This window comes from Muscardinus avellanarius (assembly GCF_963383645.1).
Source record: "Muscardinus avellanarius genome assembly, chromosome: 22".
NCBI lineage: Eukaryota > Metazoa > Chordata > Mammalia > Rodentia > Gliridae > Muscardinus > Muscardinus avellanarius.
In genome coordinates this window covers 9390794-9406992 of record NC_137808.1, presented here as the reverse complement: position 1 = coordinate 9406992, position 16199 = coordinate 9390794, and the positions used below count along the sequence as shown (strand labels likewise).

The following is a 16199-nucleotide window of genomic DNA, read 5'->3' as shown; positions in this document are numbered from 1 at the left end:
GCCACCCCTGGCTTTCCCATGCCACTCGCAACCTCCTCCTCCTGCTCCGATGAGCCCCGCGGTGCCCGTGTGCAGCCTGTGCCGCCTGCAGCGCTGGGGCTTGGTGGGCTGCAGCCTGTTAAGGAGAAGTGATGTGCTGGGCTTGCCCCTCCTACTGTCCTTTTTAATTGTCTCACACAAGGAAGATTTTAATGAAATCATTCGGGGTAAACTCGAGTGCAGAGCAGAGAGCAGTGTGCGGTGGAGGGCTGGCCCGTGGGAACCCGAGCCCCGGCGCAGGGCAGGCGCTCTGCCAAGGATGCGAGGCCGGCCCGCATCCTTGGGATTCAGCACAGGTGCGGGCCACATGCTGCCGTCTCCTCCCGACGATTTAATAACACGTACTGTGCTGGTGACACGTGACTCCAAGGGTGGCAAACGTGTCCGTGTTGTCAGAGCCCCCGAGGTCGGGGCGTCCCTTGAGTGGCAGGAGCCGGTCCTGGGGAGCAGGTGGCCTCGGGCAGCAGCGGGAGGTGCTGACCTCGCAGGTACAAGAGACAAACCTCAGGCGTGGGAACACTTCCCACGTGCCTCGCTGTTCTTCCTCAACTTGCCTGCCGGTCCCCGGTAGAAGATTCCAAGTTTTGATGTGGGTAAACAGAATCAACAGAACGCAGATGAAACGTTTATTAAGATGCTAAATGTAGTCAGCCCTTTGAGCTTCTCGGATCAAAGCAGCTCTGTAAATACAAATAGCAATTACTACTTAAGTAATTGCCTGAATTAAGATTCCAAATATCACGTTCTGTTAGGATGGTGCAGCAGGGAGGGGAGAGGAGCCTTAGAATGAATCAGCTCCTGCTCTGCGCCAGACCCTCGCAGATGGAGCGGTGTCTCCTTTGTCCACGTGACCACTGGGCAGGTGGCAGTAGGGACCACTGTACCCACTTTGCAGACAAGGAAACCGAGAAACGAATAATTAACCAGGGTCGCAGACTGGTCTGTGGCACATCTGAGATCCACAGTTGGGTCTGACCAAATTCTTAAAGTTTGCATTCAAGGCAGGCTTGGTGGTGCATGCTTGTAGTCCCAGGACTTGGGAGGCCGAGACAGGAGGATCGCAAGTTCATAGCCCACCTCGACAACTTAGTGAGACCCTGTTTTAAATGAAAAATAAAGAGCTGGGCGTGGTGGCGCACGCTTGTCATCCCCGCGCTTGGGAGGCCGAGACAGGAGGATCGCAAGTTCATAGCCCACCTCGACAACTTAGTGAGACCCTGTTTTAAATGAAAAATAAAGAGCTGGGCGTGGTGGCGCACGCTTGTCATCCCCGCGCTTGGGAGGCTGAGACAGGAGGATCACACAGGTTCGAAGCCAGCCTCAGCTGCTTAGTGAGGCTCTCGGCAACTTAGTGAGACCCTGTTTCCAAATAAAATAGAAAATGGGTCTGGGAGTATAGCCCGGAGGTAGAAAGCCTCCGGGCCCCACCCCCAGTACCACCAAAAAATAAATAAATAAAAATAAAATGAAAAATAAAGTGGGGTTGGAGGCGTGGCTCGGAGGCAGAATGCCCCTGGGTTCCGTTCTGTCCTCAGCATCAAAAACAACAACAGAAGAACAGTAAAGGAGGCCCCGCAGGATCTGCACAAATGGGCAGCCAGCCCGCTTGTTTGGGTCCAGCCACACCCGCCTCCTGCCTCGCGCATTTGAACGCATCCTAAAGCCTTGATGCTGTGGTTCAGATTAGAGCCCCATCCTTCTCGCCTTCTTGCCTCCCCCACACATTGTAGCGTTGTGTAACCTGGCTGTTCCTCTGACCCACGGCTCTTCCGTGTAGTTGTTCCAAGGCCTCCTTAAGAGAGTGACTCTTCCTTAAAGCTCTGCGAGTCGGTGCCTGTGCGGCCCCGCTCGCTCTGGGGTCGCTTCTTCTCGGGCGCCGAGGTCTCGCCGCCAGGGCGAGCCACGCGGTTCCCTCTGCTTTCCTCCCGCCTCCTGGCCGTGGCCCCGGAGTCCTCGCCGGCCGGCCGTCTCTACTTGGGGACAGTTCCCTCGCTGCATCGTCTCTGCTTGCAATCTCAGACCTTTGGGCTTACTCCCGTCTGTCTGTCTGTCTGTAGCACAGAAGCATCCATTTATTCATATTTGTGGTAGGGGGGTTGAACCCCCAAAGCATCCTTTCTCTGAGCTACGCCCCCAGCACTATTTTTCATTTTGAAGCGAAGACTCGCTGAATTGCAGAGGACCTCCCTAAAGTGCTGAGGCCGGCCTCGGCCCTGGGGTCCCCTTGTCTCGGGCTCCCAAGTATGGGGCTCACCGGCTTCAGTAGCGTTTGCATGCATGGGCCCCAATGATACTCTCAGAAGGCAGGTGACTTGAAGTGTGGGCCTACTTGGCACTTTGCTTTCACTTCCTTTCTTGTTCTTTAACTAGATTCCGAGTTGATGAATCAATGTTGGTGTCCGTGATTTAATCGCACAAAATCTAGAAGCTTGTTTTCAGGGTTGTCCCAGATACACAAGCCTTTTGCAAACGTACATTCTTCCGTATTTAACCCATCCATCCATTTGTACTGGGGATTGAACTTGGGGGCATTCTCCCTCTAAGCGACACCTCCCGCCCCCTTTTTATTTAGAAACAGCATCTCAGTGATTGGCTGCGGTGGCCTCGACCCCGCCCCTCCCGTCTCCCTCCCAAGGCTGAGGTCGCAGTTGTGTCAGGGCGCCTGACTCAACTTCTGCAAGTCTTCTGTTGATTCAGGGCCTGCTGAGCCAGAGCCCCAGCGTGAGGTTCCCCTGCCGTTACTCCAAATGGCCCTTCCCCACTTTGGTTTTGTTTCTCAAGAACCATAGAGAAATGTGCTGGGTATTGGTTTTGCACCAAGCGGGCTGGTTACCCCGGTTCTTGTATTAGAGCGTTTCGAACGCCGTGTGGTCAGAGTGTCCCAGATGAACTTGAGAATTGTGCCTGCTCCAAGGGCAAGGACATTCTTCCTCTGAGCCACATCCTCAGCCCTATTTTATTTCAAGGCAGGGTCTCACTAGGTTGCCGAGGGCCTCACTAAGCAGCTGAGGCTCGCCTTGAACCTGCGACCCTCGTGTCTCAGCCTCCCAGGCACTGGGAGAACAGGTGCGCACCACCGCGCTCAGCTCCTTGCGCAAGGGAGGGAGGTCGGCGTGCTGAGGCCTGGCGAGCAGCAGAGGGTTCGGCGCGGGAAGCTCAGCCACGTTGGCACGGGTTGCGGCGGGCGCGGTCCAGACCTCACGTGCTCCATCTCCTCAGTGCCTGCTCCGGTCCCCCCTGCGTCAAGGCGGAGGAAGGGCCGGGGCCGGACGCGCCCTGAGATCCACACGGGAGCCCAGCCAGGTCCACAGTCTCCAGGATCGGCGTTCTGTGAGGGGAGGTTTATGGGTTTTCTCGGCTGTTCACATTGTGGGGTGATTAAAAGGAAAAGAAAGCCATCCATTCTTGTCTTAACAGCTGCCGCACCTCACACTCACACAGCGCCTCCTCCCGTAACGCGGCCCCAGAGGCTCTGTAAATCTCCTCTTATTTATGGCGCTCGCTTGAGAGATGGCTTTCCGATAAAGCGACATCACCGGGCTGAGGAGTCCCGAGTGTTTTATAAGTCTCTCTCAAATTGGGCTGATTTTTTTTTAACTTTCTTCCTTGGCCGCTGTGGAATGTGTCCTCGGCCCGTGGCCGCTCCCCGTGGGAACACGCTGGGTTTCCCTATCACAGTCATGTCTGAAGCTGGACATGGCGGGCCCCCATCTGTCATCCCAGTGCTTGGGAGGCTGAGACAGGAGGATCACAGGTTGGAGGCCGGCCTCAGCATCTTAGCGGGGCCCTTGGCCAACTTAGTGAGACCCTGTATCCAAATAAAAACTAAAATAAGGGTGGAAGTGTAGGTATTAGACATTGGGTTCAATCCCTAGTACCAAACACAATCGTAATAGTAGCAACAGTAACAGGTGCGCCCCAGCCTCTTGGATGTTGGGGTCCACGTGCTTTTCCTGGGGATGGAGGCGGCCTGGCGGTTCTCGTGCAGCTCTCGGCTGCCTCCCCGCGGGCTTTGCTCTGCAGAAGGCTCTTGTTGAACCGCGCGTGCTCCCCTCCTCCCCGGGTTAGGTGGCAGGACCGTGTCTCTCGCGGATCCTGCACAGGGGAAGCGAGAAGACTCCATGGAGCAGCTCCTGCAGCTGAGAGGGGTCTCGGGGTCCTGGGTTCTCGTGGTAGTCATGAGCCCGGACTCGAGCTTTGAGCAGAAGATCGTTGGAGTCTACCTCCAAACCACGGCCTCTCTTCTTTTACATTTTGATTTGGAAACGGTCTCCCCAAGTTGCCGAGGCCACTCTCCTCCTCTCTCAGCCTCCCAAGTAACTGGGGTTACAGCCGAGCGCCACCATGCCATGCCATGCCTGGTTTTTGTTTTTGTTTTGTTTGGAAACAGGATCTTGCTAAGTTCTGCGAGGTGGCCTAGGGTGGCCTCCAGCCTGCGATCCTCCTGTGTCTGCCTCCCTTCTACTGGGATGACGGGCGGGCACCAGCATACCCGGCCTCTGTGGGTGGCTGGGCAGGGCTCTGGGAGGCGGCTGCCTGGCTCAGGGGCCGTGTAGACGAGCGTGTTACATATGTACGGCCTTCCTAAAGTTCCGTATCCCGCCCCCTTCTGTAATCAGCGGAGGCCTGAGTATATCAGAAGGTGTACTCCGCTCAGTAAAACAATGGCGGAGGCGCACCAAGGGGAATTGTTAATGTGTGTCCCAGCTTGTCACGGCTGCCGGCTCGAATGCAGAAGATAACCGTCCCTCTGGGAGCCTATTTCGGGACTTGAGCAACAGATGTGCCAGCCTGAGAAATCTCTGGACTGCAATTTTCTCTTTCTTGTGTGGACTCAAAAACCTCGCCCTGACGGGCTCTGGGCGCCGCCGCACCCGCGGAGCGCGACTGCCACAGCCCAGGTGGCGGCGGAAACATGGGACAAATCCCCGGGCTCCTGTCGCCAAGAGGCGTACAGCTTGTTCAGCGTCTCTGTCCATCTGGCGGAACCCGGAGTGGCCGCGGGCGTGGAGAGGCGGCGTCTGCCCGGGGCCCGCGGCCTCCCCGGCGCCGGGTCCTCGGCAGTTGCACACACACCTGTGAGGGAATGTCGCCAGGAGGACGCCTCGCTCGGTCCTTACCCCTTCTGTTTTTGCTGTTATTTACTATTGCTTTACTTGGGCGCTGGCGGTTGAACCCAGGGGCGTTCTACCTCTGATCTCAGCCCGTTTCCTTCTTTCTTTTGAGACAGGGTCTTGCCTCCCTAGGCGGCGGTGGCGGGGTTGCTGGCCGGGGTTGCCAGGTGGGGCACCTCGCAGGTGTGGTTCAGGTGTGGTTCTGGAGGACGGAGCAGGCAGGTTGCAGAGTCAGCCGCAGACCTGCTCCCGGGAGCCGAGCTGCTCGCCAAGTGCAGGGCGGCTTCTTTGTCGATGTTTTTTTGTACTTTTGGTTGTGAAAACTATTTTCCTTGTCCAGTTCGGCTATTGGGCAACTTTTGTTGTTGTTTTTTCAAGTCTTAAAATGAAAAAAAGAGGGGGGATGGAAAAAATCTTATCATCAGCCTCAGCAATCTGAGAGTTCTTAGGACACTGGAGCTTTTCCTAGGCGTTGGGGGCAGGGGACAAGCCTGGAAGAGGACAGGGGCCAGCTTTCAAAAGGACTTTGGAAAATGCACCAGCAGGCTACTGCCTCCCTATCTACACTCTGCCCGCGGCTGCTTTTGTGTAACTATTTGTATCCTTGTTTGGTAAACAAACAGACCCATAGCAACTGGAGCTGATGATATTTATACCACCTGAAGACTTCCCCAAACAAACACTCACTTTTATGACCTTCAAATATCATTCCTTTTTTAGCCTCCAAAGAAGCCAGTCTAATGGAAGGCTGACTTCTCTTTCTTTCTCTCCTTCTCATTCCCTTTCCCTTTCTTCCTTCCTCCCTTTCTTTCTTATTTCTTGAACATACTTGGAGGCTCATCCTAGACACGTTGGCTCTGAATACTGAAGGAGTTTGAGGATATCAAAATGGCCGATAAAGCACCTTGAGGTGCTTGCGTAAAGGGCCCGGGGTTTGCTTTCAGGGGCCCCTTGGTGTGAGCCGGGGCTGAAATCCAGCCCATTCCACCCGCGCCCGCCCACCGCAGCCCGCCACGCCGTGTGGGAAGCAGAGGCACGCGGGCCTAGAGCCCGCTCACATCCCCCGTGAGTCATATTTACAAGAACAAGACGTCTCGTGTTAAAGATCAGTGCGAGAAATAAATGGCAGTTTGCTTTAATTAGAAAAAAACCAACACCGAGAGCTGGATGATCCAGTGGTGCGCGAATAAATTAGAGGGTGTCCCGACCAGAAGGAATTAGACAAGGGTAACGGGAGGCTGTCCGGGGTTCAACAGAAACGCCCGCAGAAGCGGGGCCGAGCTCACGGTCTTCCCAGGGGTCTGCCAGGCCGTCGTGGCGCCAAGGGTCGCGGGCTCTGGGCGCCCCTGGTGCCACAGCTGAGAGCCGTCTGTGCCCCTGGAGCTGACGCCGCACAAGATGACACCCGGAACGTGAGCACAGCGTGCAGGGCATGCGTCTGCCATCCCAGTCCTCGGGAGGCTGGCATGGAGGAGCTCAGGTTCAAGGCCAGCCTCAGCGACCTGGTGAGTCCCTTGGCAATCTAACAGGACTCTGTTTGAAAATAAGAATAAAAAGGGCCAGGGGACAATGTACCTGGGGTGCAGATTGAAGGGTAAGGGGTTTGCTAGGCTTTGATCAAACTCCCTTCTCTGTGGCAGAATAGAAACCATCCTCGGCTACTGGAAAGCTGGCCAGTAAATAGGTAGGGTGCTTTATGTCTCGTAAAGAACGAGAAACGGGAATCGTGGGGCAGCAGAGTGTGGCATCTGAGTTGCGGCCCCACTCTTTGGTGTGCCGTGGAAGGACGGCTAGGGAAATGCTTTCCGTAAGAGTTGAGCAGAAAGGCCGCTTTTCAAAGGCTGCTGCACTGGGGAGGCTGCCACGGGAGGAGGCCAGCCTCGGAAATTCAATGACTGTCCGAGTCTACCTCTGAGGAGGCAGACGATGGTCCATGAGAGATGTCAGGACAGTAAAATCCAAATGGAAAGTCACGTCTTCTCCAATCTTGAGCCCAGGGTGCTTTACCTTTGAGCTATCGCCCCAGTCCTTTGAGGACTTTTGAAATGGAGTCTTGCTAAGTGGCCGAGGGTTTCCCTGACTCGCTGGGGTTGGCCTCAGGCCTGATACCTTTCCCGTCTCAGCCTCCATCACCCAAGAAACGTGCTGGGCGTGCGTCACGGAGCAGTGTTCAGCCGTGAAGAGAGCGAGGCGGTGCTCCATTTCTGTGGTGTGGGTGGTTGGACGTAACGGGGTCTCTGGAGACACTCGCAGGGCCGAGCCCCCAGGATGCGCCTCGGCACAGTCGGGGGCACTGTCGGCTTCCGATTTCTTTCCTGCTTGGTGGCAGCGCACTCTGGTTGATTGCGGTGAGGGCCATGCAGTTGCTGGCAGACTCAAAACGATCAAATAAGCCCGGGGGAGGAAGCGGGCATTGCGGTTGGCAGGACGGCTCGGGCGTGCGGGTCTGGACTGCCCCGCCGTGTCCTCTCCGAAGCCTCTCCCCACCCTTGGGTACGGCGGCCCAGCAGCTGACCGGCGGAGGTGTCGTTGGCCTCACCCCGGGCTTGGCTGCAGACCTGAGAGCTGGCTCGTTTTCTTTGGTTCTGGGGATTGGACCGTGTGTGGGGGGGCATTCTACCTCTGGACTACACCCCCAGCCAAATTTTGTCTTGTTTTGTTTTGTTTTGTTTTGGTGGTACTGGGGATGGAACCCAGGGGCCTTCTACTTTGGGCGTCACTCCCCAACCTGTTTTATATTTAATTTGGAAACAGGGTCTCTTAAACCATCTGAGGCTGGCTTCGAACCTGTGCGATCCTCCTGTCTCAGCTTCCCAAGCGCAGGGATTACAAGTGTGCGACACCACGCCCGGCTACCCCCAGCCCAGTTTCACTTTTACTTTGAAACAGGGTCTTGCTAGGTGGATGAGGGTCTCATTACTTGCTGAGGCTGTCCTTGAACCTGTGATCCTTCTGTCCCAGCCTCCCAAGGACCAGGATTGTAGGTGTGTGCCACTACGCCCAGCTCATCCTTATTTTATTATGGTGCTAGGGATTGAACCCAGGGGTATTCCGCCTCCGACCTATACCCCTAGCCCTTTTTAATTTTTTTTGTTGTTTGTTTTGAAACAGGGTCTTGCCAGGCCACTGAGAGTCTCGCTACATTGCTGAGGCTGGCCTCAAACATGCACACTTGCCAGCCCAGTACTTGGGAGGCTAAGACAGAAGGATCACAGGTTGGAGGCCAGCCTCAACAACTTTGGAAGACACTCTTTCCAAATAAAAATTAAATCAGGCTGGGGGTAGAACGCCCTTGGGGTCAAGCCCCAGTCCCGTGATACACATGTACAATTGAGAAGGACGCCGTCACCCCGTGGCTGAATATTTATTGGTATCGCATGATGTCAGAAATTGTTGTCTCCTACTTTTGTCTCCCTACTTCCCATGGCAAGCTGCCTCTTGATGATCCGAAGTGCTATTGCTGTACTAGTGTTAAAAATACATTTAATTTTTACATATCAAGGATTATCAAGAGATATTTAAATCACCTGGCTTTTCTCCCTGCCACACGATCTGCCTTCTGTATATTCAAATAATTGCAAGCACCTTACCAACATTTTCTTCTGCAGCTTTGCATCATTCTAATCTTGGCCTTCAAGAATTAAAAGAAAAAAAAAACAAAAACAGCTGGGTGTGGTGGTGCTCACACTGTACTCCCAGCTTGCAGGAGGCTGAGAAGGAGGATTGCAGGTGGGAGGCCGGCCGTAGCAACTTAGCAAGACCGGTTTCAGAAGTGTATATATATTAAAAGGGCTGGGGTGTAGCTCAGAGGTAGAATGCCCCTGAGTTAAATTTCACCAGTACCAAAATAACAATCATAATAATCTTGTTGTATGTGTACAAAACCCAGACTTGAGAAGGTAGAGAAAACGAGGTGTTGAGAAGCCAGCGCCCAGCACCCACCGCCCCACAGCAGGGCGCGGTGTCGCCGTGCCAGGCCTGCGGCCCTCGCCAGAGCCGCACGCGTCCTGTGTGTTTGCGCACACGCTCGTTTGTAGTTGCTCTTAACTATGAGGAGCAAGTGGCAGTGGTGTGCGCAGTAAAATAGCAGGTAAAGCTTTCTTCCGGTTGGTTACACCAGAGGTGGGTTTTGTTTGTTTGTTTCATTTTGTGCTGCGGATTGATCCCAGGGACGTTCTACCTCGAAGCTATGCCTCCATTCCCTTGGTTTTTATTTTATTTCGACACACGGTCTCTCTAAGTTGCTGAGGCTAGCCTCCGGCCTGTGATCCTCCCCGCTCAGCCTCCCACGGACTGAGATTACAAGCATGCATCAGCACGCCTGGCCAGAGTGGATTTTAATCAGCCCTTAGGTTCTTCACCAAGAAATTGACCAAGAAATCTGGTGGGGAGTAACAGATACCATGGACCTCTGGTGTCTAGTCCTGGGTTTTCCAGCGAACGATGTCGCTGTCTTGGTTGGTCTCCCTGGCCGAGCGCTCCCAGCCGACCCAGGAAGCACACCCAGGGGTGTGACCGTTGAGGTTCTGCTGGCGCCAAGCGCAGGGCCTCCCCCGGGGCTGCTGCGGAGCGTGCCTGAGGAATTCTGAACCGTGGCCCTCGTCATCCGAGGGACCGTGTCTCTGAATGCATCTTCTGGTCGGAACCGGTGGCCGTGCGCTGGGATCCTCGGCCCGGAAATAGGATTTCTGTCCCCGCTGACCAACGCAGAAGCAGGGCGAGGTGTCCACCGGCGAGGGAGAGGAGGGCTGGAGACAAGATGGCGGCGGGCTGAAGTCGTTGGCGACGAGCAGCTCCAGGCACAGGAGCGAGTGCTTGTCACCCCAGTGTTTGGGAGGCTAAGATGGGAGGGTTGCAGGTTCGAAGCCAGCCTCAGAAACTTAGCACGACCCTGGCAATTTAGGGGCACCCTGTTTCCAAATAAAAAATAGAAAGGGCTGGGGGTTTCTCTTGGAGGTGGAATGCCCGTGGCTTCACAGGAAGGTGGTACTTGGAACACCCGGTACCTCAGTAAATACACTAGTTGGGTGAGGGCTGATTGGGTGGCGTGTGCGTGCATGTCTCCACCGTCTTTTATCCTATTAAGATGTGTGACTACAGTGCACCAATAAAAAACGAAAAAGAAATACACTAGTTGATAACATAAGTTACTTACAAAATGGTATTAAATGTTACAGAATAATATAATCCTTAGTGCCTTACTTTGTTGCGAGTGTGTGTTTTAGGGTAACTTTTCAGAGTTTTCTCAGTTTTTCACAATATCTGTGTATGTTGTTATTTACATATAGATGCATAGAAGCAAATGTATGCATATGTGTTTATACCTATTCTTATAAAATTATGGGGATACTTTTTAAATCTTAGGAAAATTGCTAAAGAAAATTATTACTGAGAATAGGGATTTCTTTCATTCTTAGACTATTGATAGAGTTTTTCTTAATGGTTTTCTTCCCTTGGAATATACGAGAATTCAAGCACTGTTGAGGAATCATTCCCAATGTTGTCAGTAATTTCCAAATATTCTCTTTTTATATCTTGCCTCCTTCTATCTCTTACCTGTTTTATTCATTCACCAGTCTGGAGAGGAACAGGGTCGAGGGTCAGCCCTTGGGTTCAGTGGCATTTTTCCCCTTTAATGGCTTACAGTATGTCCTTGGGCTAATTTATAAATCTTATGATTGCTACCTTCTTTCCCTGCTTTTTGCTTTTTTTTTTTTTTTTTTTTTAAGAAGGGCACCCTTCTTCCCTTTTAGGGGTAGTTACTGAAGGTTGAACCCAGGGACATTGTACCTCTGAACTGCACCCCCAGTCAAAACAGGATCTCACTAAATTACCGAGGTTGGCCTCAAACTTGTGACTCTCCCATTTCAGCTTGCATGTACTAACAAGCATGCGTCACCACACCTGGCTACTAGTTGGGTGTGAAACAGCTTATCGTTCATTTATTAATTGTTTTAGATTAACAGCAAAATCGCCGCAACGCCGTAGGGGCCGGGTCTTTTCTGCGGAGGTGCAGCTCCGTGGGCGCCTGTGATGGCTGTCAAGGCTTCGTACCTTAAGGGGTCCTGTCCACTGTGGACTTGCAAGGGGGCAGGTCGGGGACCAGTGGCATCTGTACCCACGTGTTCCCATGTGCGCCCTATGTGAACACATACCCCAGGGGCGACAGACCACGAGGCCGCGTGCGCACACGCGTGCATGGGCGTGCCTTCCCGTCGCTGCTCCGGAGGTTCGGGGCCAGGCCCCGCGGTGGGCTAAGCTGGGCACGTGGGTAACCCGCCCGCGAAGCTCTACTGAGCTCCGGGCAGGACTGTCCGCTTGAGTTTGGCACTTCTCCTGGATGAAGCCAGGGTTCTTGAAATGACTCTAAAACAAGTTGTGTGGAAGCAGTGAGCCGGGAGGAAACACTTGTAGAAAGCGGTTTGTCCTCCGTGGGACAGGCCCCTAACCAGGCACGGGCAGCAGGACCTAGGTGTCACCATCAGGGGCCCGTGTCCAGATCCTCCAGCGTGGATTGGAAACTCGCGGGGCGGCAACCCTTCCTGGCCCTGCCAAGGCCTCTCAACCTCCAGGTGCTGGGAATTTAGCAACATGATCTCCTCACCCCAATTAGATCAAGTCATTGGTAGTAACCCTTTGCTGAATAAAATTAAAATGTGGGAAACCGTATACAATAATGTGAAAGCAGTGTAGGGAGGGAAATAAAAGAACATAATATTCAAGAGAGAAAATGTCACAAGAAGCTGGGCACACTAGCACGTGTCTTCTGAACCCCGACTCTTGGAACGCTGAAGAGGACGATCACACGTCCAAGGTCAGCCTCAACAACTCCTAATCTCAGTACTTGGGAGGCCCAGACAGGAGGGTTGCAGGTTGGCAACCAGCCTCAAGCACGTGGTAAGGCTGTGTTTCAGAATGAAAAACAGAATAGGGCTGGGGTTTTAGCTCAGAGGTAGAAAGCTCCGGGGCCAGTTCCCACTATGAAAGGAAAAAAAGAAGGGAGGGAGGGTGATGGAGGGAAGGAAGGAAAGAAGGCAGGCAGGCCATAGCAAGAAAATCTCGAAATCACATTCACATTGTATAATTCTCATTATGTCGATTAAATAGTTGTAGCTTTTAAAAGATGGGTGCAAGCCAGGGGTGGTGGCGCACGCTTGTCATCCCAGCACTTGGGGGTCTGAGACAGGAAGATCACGGTTAGAGGCCAGCCTCAGCTACTTAGTGAGGCCCTCTGAACTCAGTGAGACCCTATTTCAAAATAAAGAATAAAAATTAGGGCTGAGGTGTAGCTCGGGGGCAGAATGACCCTGGCTCCACCCCCAGTACCGCGGGCGGGGTGGGGGGTGCAGAGTAGAGGCCAGAACCCGTCCTGAAGGCCTGCGCATTTCAGCTGGCCGGGCGCTTGCACCTGCACGTGGTTACGTTGCGCGGTGGCGTCATGCTCGCCGTCAGTCGGCGGGGCGCGTGCTCTCCCGTGGCGCTCACCTGTGTCCCCCTCTCTTGCAGCCTGCCGCACGAGGAGCACCCCCACAGCCACCCGCTGTACGGACACGGCGTGTGCAAGTGGCCCGGCTGCGAGGCCGTGTGCGAGGACTTCCCCTCCTTCCTCAAGTAAGCGCCCCCCGGCTCGCCCCCCGCCCCTGCTCGCCTGGGCCCCCCGCCCCGGCTCCCTCTGCCCACCGGCACGGCGGCCGTCGAGTCCTTGACCCCCGGGCTGAATGATGCATCGCTACTTGGATATTTGCGACATCATCAGATACGTGCACCAGTATAACGTGTGCGCCTCTGGGTGTGTGAGGGTTCAAACCTGTGTTGGGACCCTTTTCTTTGGGGGGACACAAGGGACTGAATCCAGGGACACTGCCTCCAAGCCGTACACTTTACCTATTTGTTCATTGACTGACTTATTGTGTGTGGTACTGGGGATTGAACCTGGGGCATTCTACTTCTGAGTTACCACACCCAGCCCTTTTCTTACATTTAATTTAAAAATGGAGTCTCACTCAGATAGCTGAAGGTCTCCCTAAATTACTGAGGCTGTCCTCCAGCCGATCCTCCTGTCTCGGCCTCCCACGGACTGGGGTTTCAGCCGTTTGCTCCCACTTGGGGTCCATTCCTCCTTCCACGTCCCCCGGCAGTGCAGGGCCCATTCTGTGTGTGTTCTTTGTGGGTTAGCACAGTCGCTCTATCTTATGGGTGGGGATGCAAAATGTCGCAATGAAGCAGCCTGGGAGATCTAACCAGTGCCACCTGCAAGCTGGTTCTGGCAACACCGTGTTTTGATTAGCACAGAAGCCCAGGAACCTATTTCAGAGCTTTCCCGCCTGAATATTTCACTTTGGGAACATTAACATTGTGGAAAATTTACCCACTACCAAAAAAAAAAGAAAAAAGGTTTTTTAAAAAGAGATGTCCGAAATGGCTGCTGAATATCAAGTATAGCGATGATGCATTATTTTAAATTAAGCAACATTCATGTCCGTGCCATTCTGCCTTGTGTCTGTATCAACCACTCACGCTGGAGTCTCGTCTCCCCCTCCTGTCACTTGCATAACTATTTACGTAAGGAGAGAAAAGGAGCTGAGTAGAGACTACTTTTCTTTTTCTTTATTTTCCCCCTTTCTTGGTGGTGCTGGCTTGCATCCAGGAGGTGTTCTGCCTTTCTTTTTTTTATACTTTAAAACAGGGTCTCTGTAGTTTGATAAGAGTCTTACTAAACTGGAAGCTGGCCTGGAACCTGAGATTTTTCTACCTCAGCCTCGCAGGTCCTAGGATTACAGGCAGGAACCACCACACTCAGCTTTACCCCCCTTTTTGGTACTAGAGACTGAACCCAGGGACCTTCTACCTCCAAGCTACCCTACCAGTCCCCCCTTTTGTGTGGTACTGGGGATTGAACCCAGGGGCTTTCTACCTTGAGCTCGAGCTACACCCCCAGCCCTATATTTTATTCTTAATTTTGAAACAGGGTGTCACTGAGTTTCAAAGGGCCTCCCTAAGTAGCTGAGGCTGTCCTCAAACTGTGATTCTCCTTGTCTCAACCTCCCAAATGCTGGTATTACGAGCATGTGCCACCATGCTTGGCTTACTACCAGCCCTATTCATTCATTCATTCATTCATTCATTCATTCTTTATTTATTTATATTGGTGCTACTGGGGTTCCTGGAAACCCTTCTACCTCCGGGCTACACTCCTAGACCTATTTTTATATTTTTATTTGGAAACAGTGTCTCTTAAAGCCAGTGAGGCTGGCTTCTAGCCTGTGCCATCCTCCTGTCTCCGCCTCCCAAGTTTGGAGATTACAAGCAAGCCCGCGCCACCATGCCGGCTTTTTTATTATTTTAATTTTGGAACAAGGTCTTGCTAAGTTGCTGAGGCTGGCCTCATACCTGCAATCCTCCTGTCTAAGCCTCCCAAGAACTGGGATGATAGGATGAGAAACCACTTTTAAGTTTCAATTTCTTCTTGTGTACCAACCTTTGCTGATCTTCCTCATATCCAGAAAGGGCAATAAATATTTGTAAATATGATTTCCTTTTTCGGAGTCCCTCGAGCCTAAAATTGTTGTTGACAATAAGGGCAGCGTGTGTTCCCACTGTAGAGCCTGGAGATAGAATCGCTAGTGTTCCATTTTCACCCTTTTAAAGAGTTTTCTTAATGGTCAAAGTCTTTTTACCCTGATAATTCCCAAGTCATATGGTTATTTGGTACATGAACTATTATATCTAGCCATCCATATGTCTGTCTGTCCATAGGGAGAGGAGAGAGGATAATTATTCCAAACTTCCAGTACTAATGAAAAGAGCAGAGTATGAGCCAGGTACGGCGGTGCACTCTGTAATCACACTATTTGGGGGCTGAGACAGGAGGATGCAGGCCCCAGGCCAGCCTCAGCCACTTAGCAAGACCCTCAACAACTTCTTGAACCTTGTTTCCAAATTAAAGATAAAATTGGGCTGGGGTGTAGCTCCAAGGGAGAATGTCCCTGAATTCATTCCTCCATACCAGGAAAACGTACTGTGTAGTGTGCGCGCGTGTGTGTGTGTGTGTGTGTGTGTGTGTGTGTGTGTGTGTGTGTTACTGGGGATTGGATGCAGGGGCATTCTACTTCCAAGCTACACTTCCAGCCCTATTTTTTATTCTTTATTTTGAAACAGGGTCTCACTGAGCTGAGGGCCTTACTAAGTAGCTGAGGTTGGCCTTGAACCTGCAATCCTCTTGTCTCAGCCCCCCAAGTACTGGGATTACAAGTATGTGCCACCATGCCTGGCTGAAACACTTTTTTTTTTTTAATATACATCATTGGCATGGGGCCCTGATTTGATATTTTTTAAATTTTGTTTTTCCTCCAGGGCAGTAAAGTGTGGGTCTTATCTTGGAAGCACCCTGCCATGGCTTGTGGTTGGTCCCCGTTGGCTATGAGGAGTCTCAGTTGGCAACCCTTATCCTCTGACTTGGGTGTTTCTGAAGAGTTGTTTGTAAGCTGTACAGACCTGCCTTACCTTGGCTGACGCAAAAGCAGGCAGAATTAGTTGGGGGTCCTCATCGGTATCTGTAAACCAGGTGGCCCAGCAGTGCAGCCAGCTTGAGGCAGAGCTGGACCCAGAGGCCCAGGCCGTGCTGGCGGAGGATTGCTTTTCTGTTGGCTCTGGCTTCCTGTGTCACCTCCATTCTAGTGCTTTTGCAGGTGGCTCTGAGGAGCACAGGTGTGGGAGCCCCAGCATGATCAATCCCACACCTCTTTTCTGAACAAGCCCTGGACAGCCTCTCGTTGGTCCAGACCAAGTCACATGTTCTGGCTCTGAGCCAATCAAGTGCGGCCCTCGGGTTTACATCACTTTTTCTCCACGGGAACCCCCGGGGCCAGAGACTCGGTTCCAGGAGTTATTAAACGGATAATGTAAACCCAGAAAGGGAACTGGAGTGCCCAGCAAGGACAAGCCGTGTCGAGCTCAGAGTCTTCTTGATGCTCTCTCAAGCTATGCCCAGATTGGCTGTATCTGACCAACTCGGGGTCTCAGCTTTCCTCTGTGGCATGATTTTAA

The 16199-nt window shown here is 52.8% G+C and overlaps 1 protein-coding gene across 1 annotated transcript in view; it reads left to right on the top strand.

The window, feature by feature from the left end:
* FOXP1 (forkhead box P1) overlaps positions 1-16199 on the top strand; it is a gene marked incomplete at both ends in the record, with an annotated part of 200234 nt that overhangs the window by 134109 nt on the left and 49926 nt on the right. Inside the window, 1 exon segment of the mRNA XM_080718125.1 lies at positions 12660-12764. Coding sequence (XP_080574251.1) covers positions 12660-12764 — 105 coding nt within the window.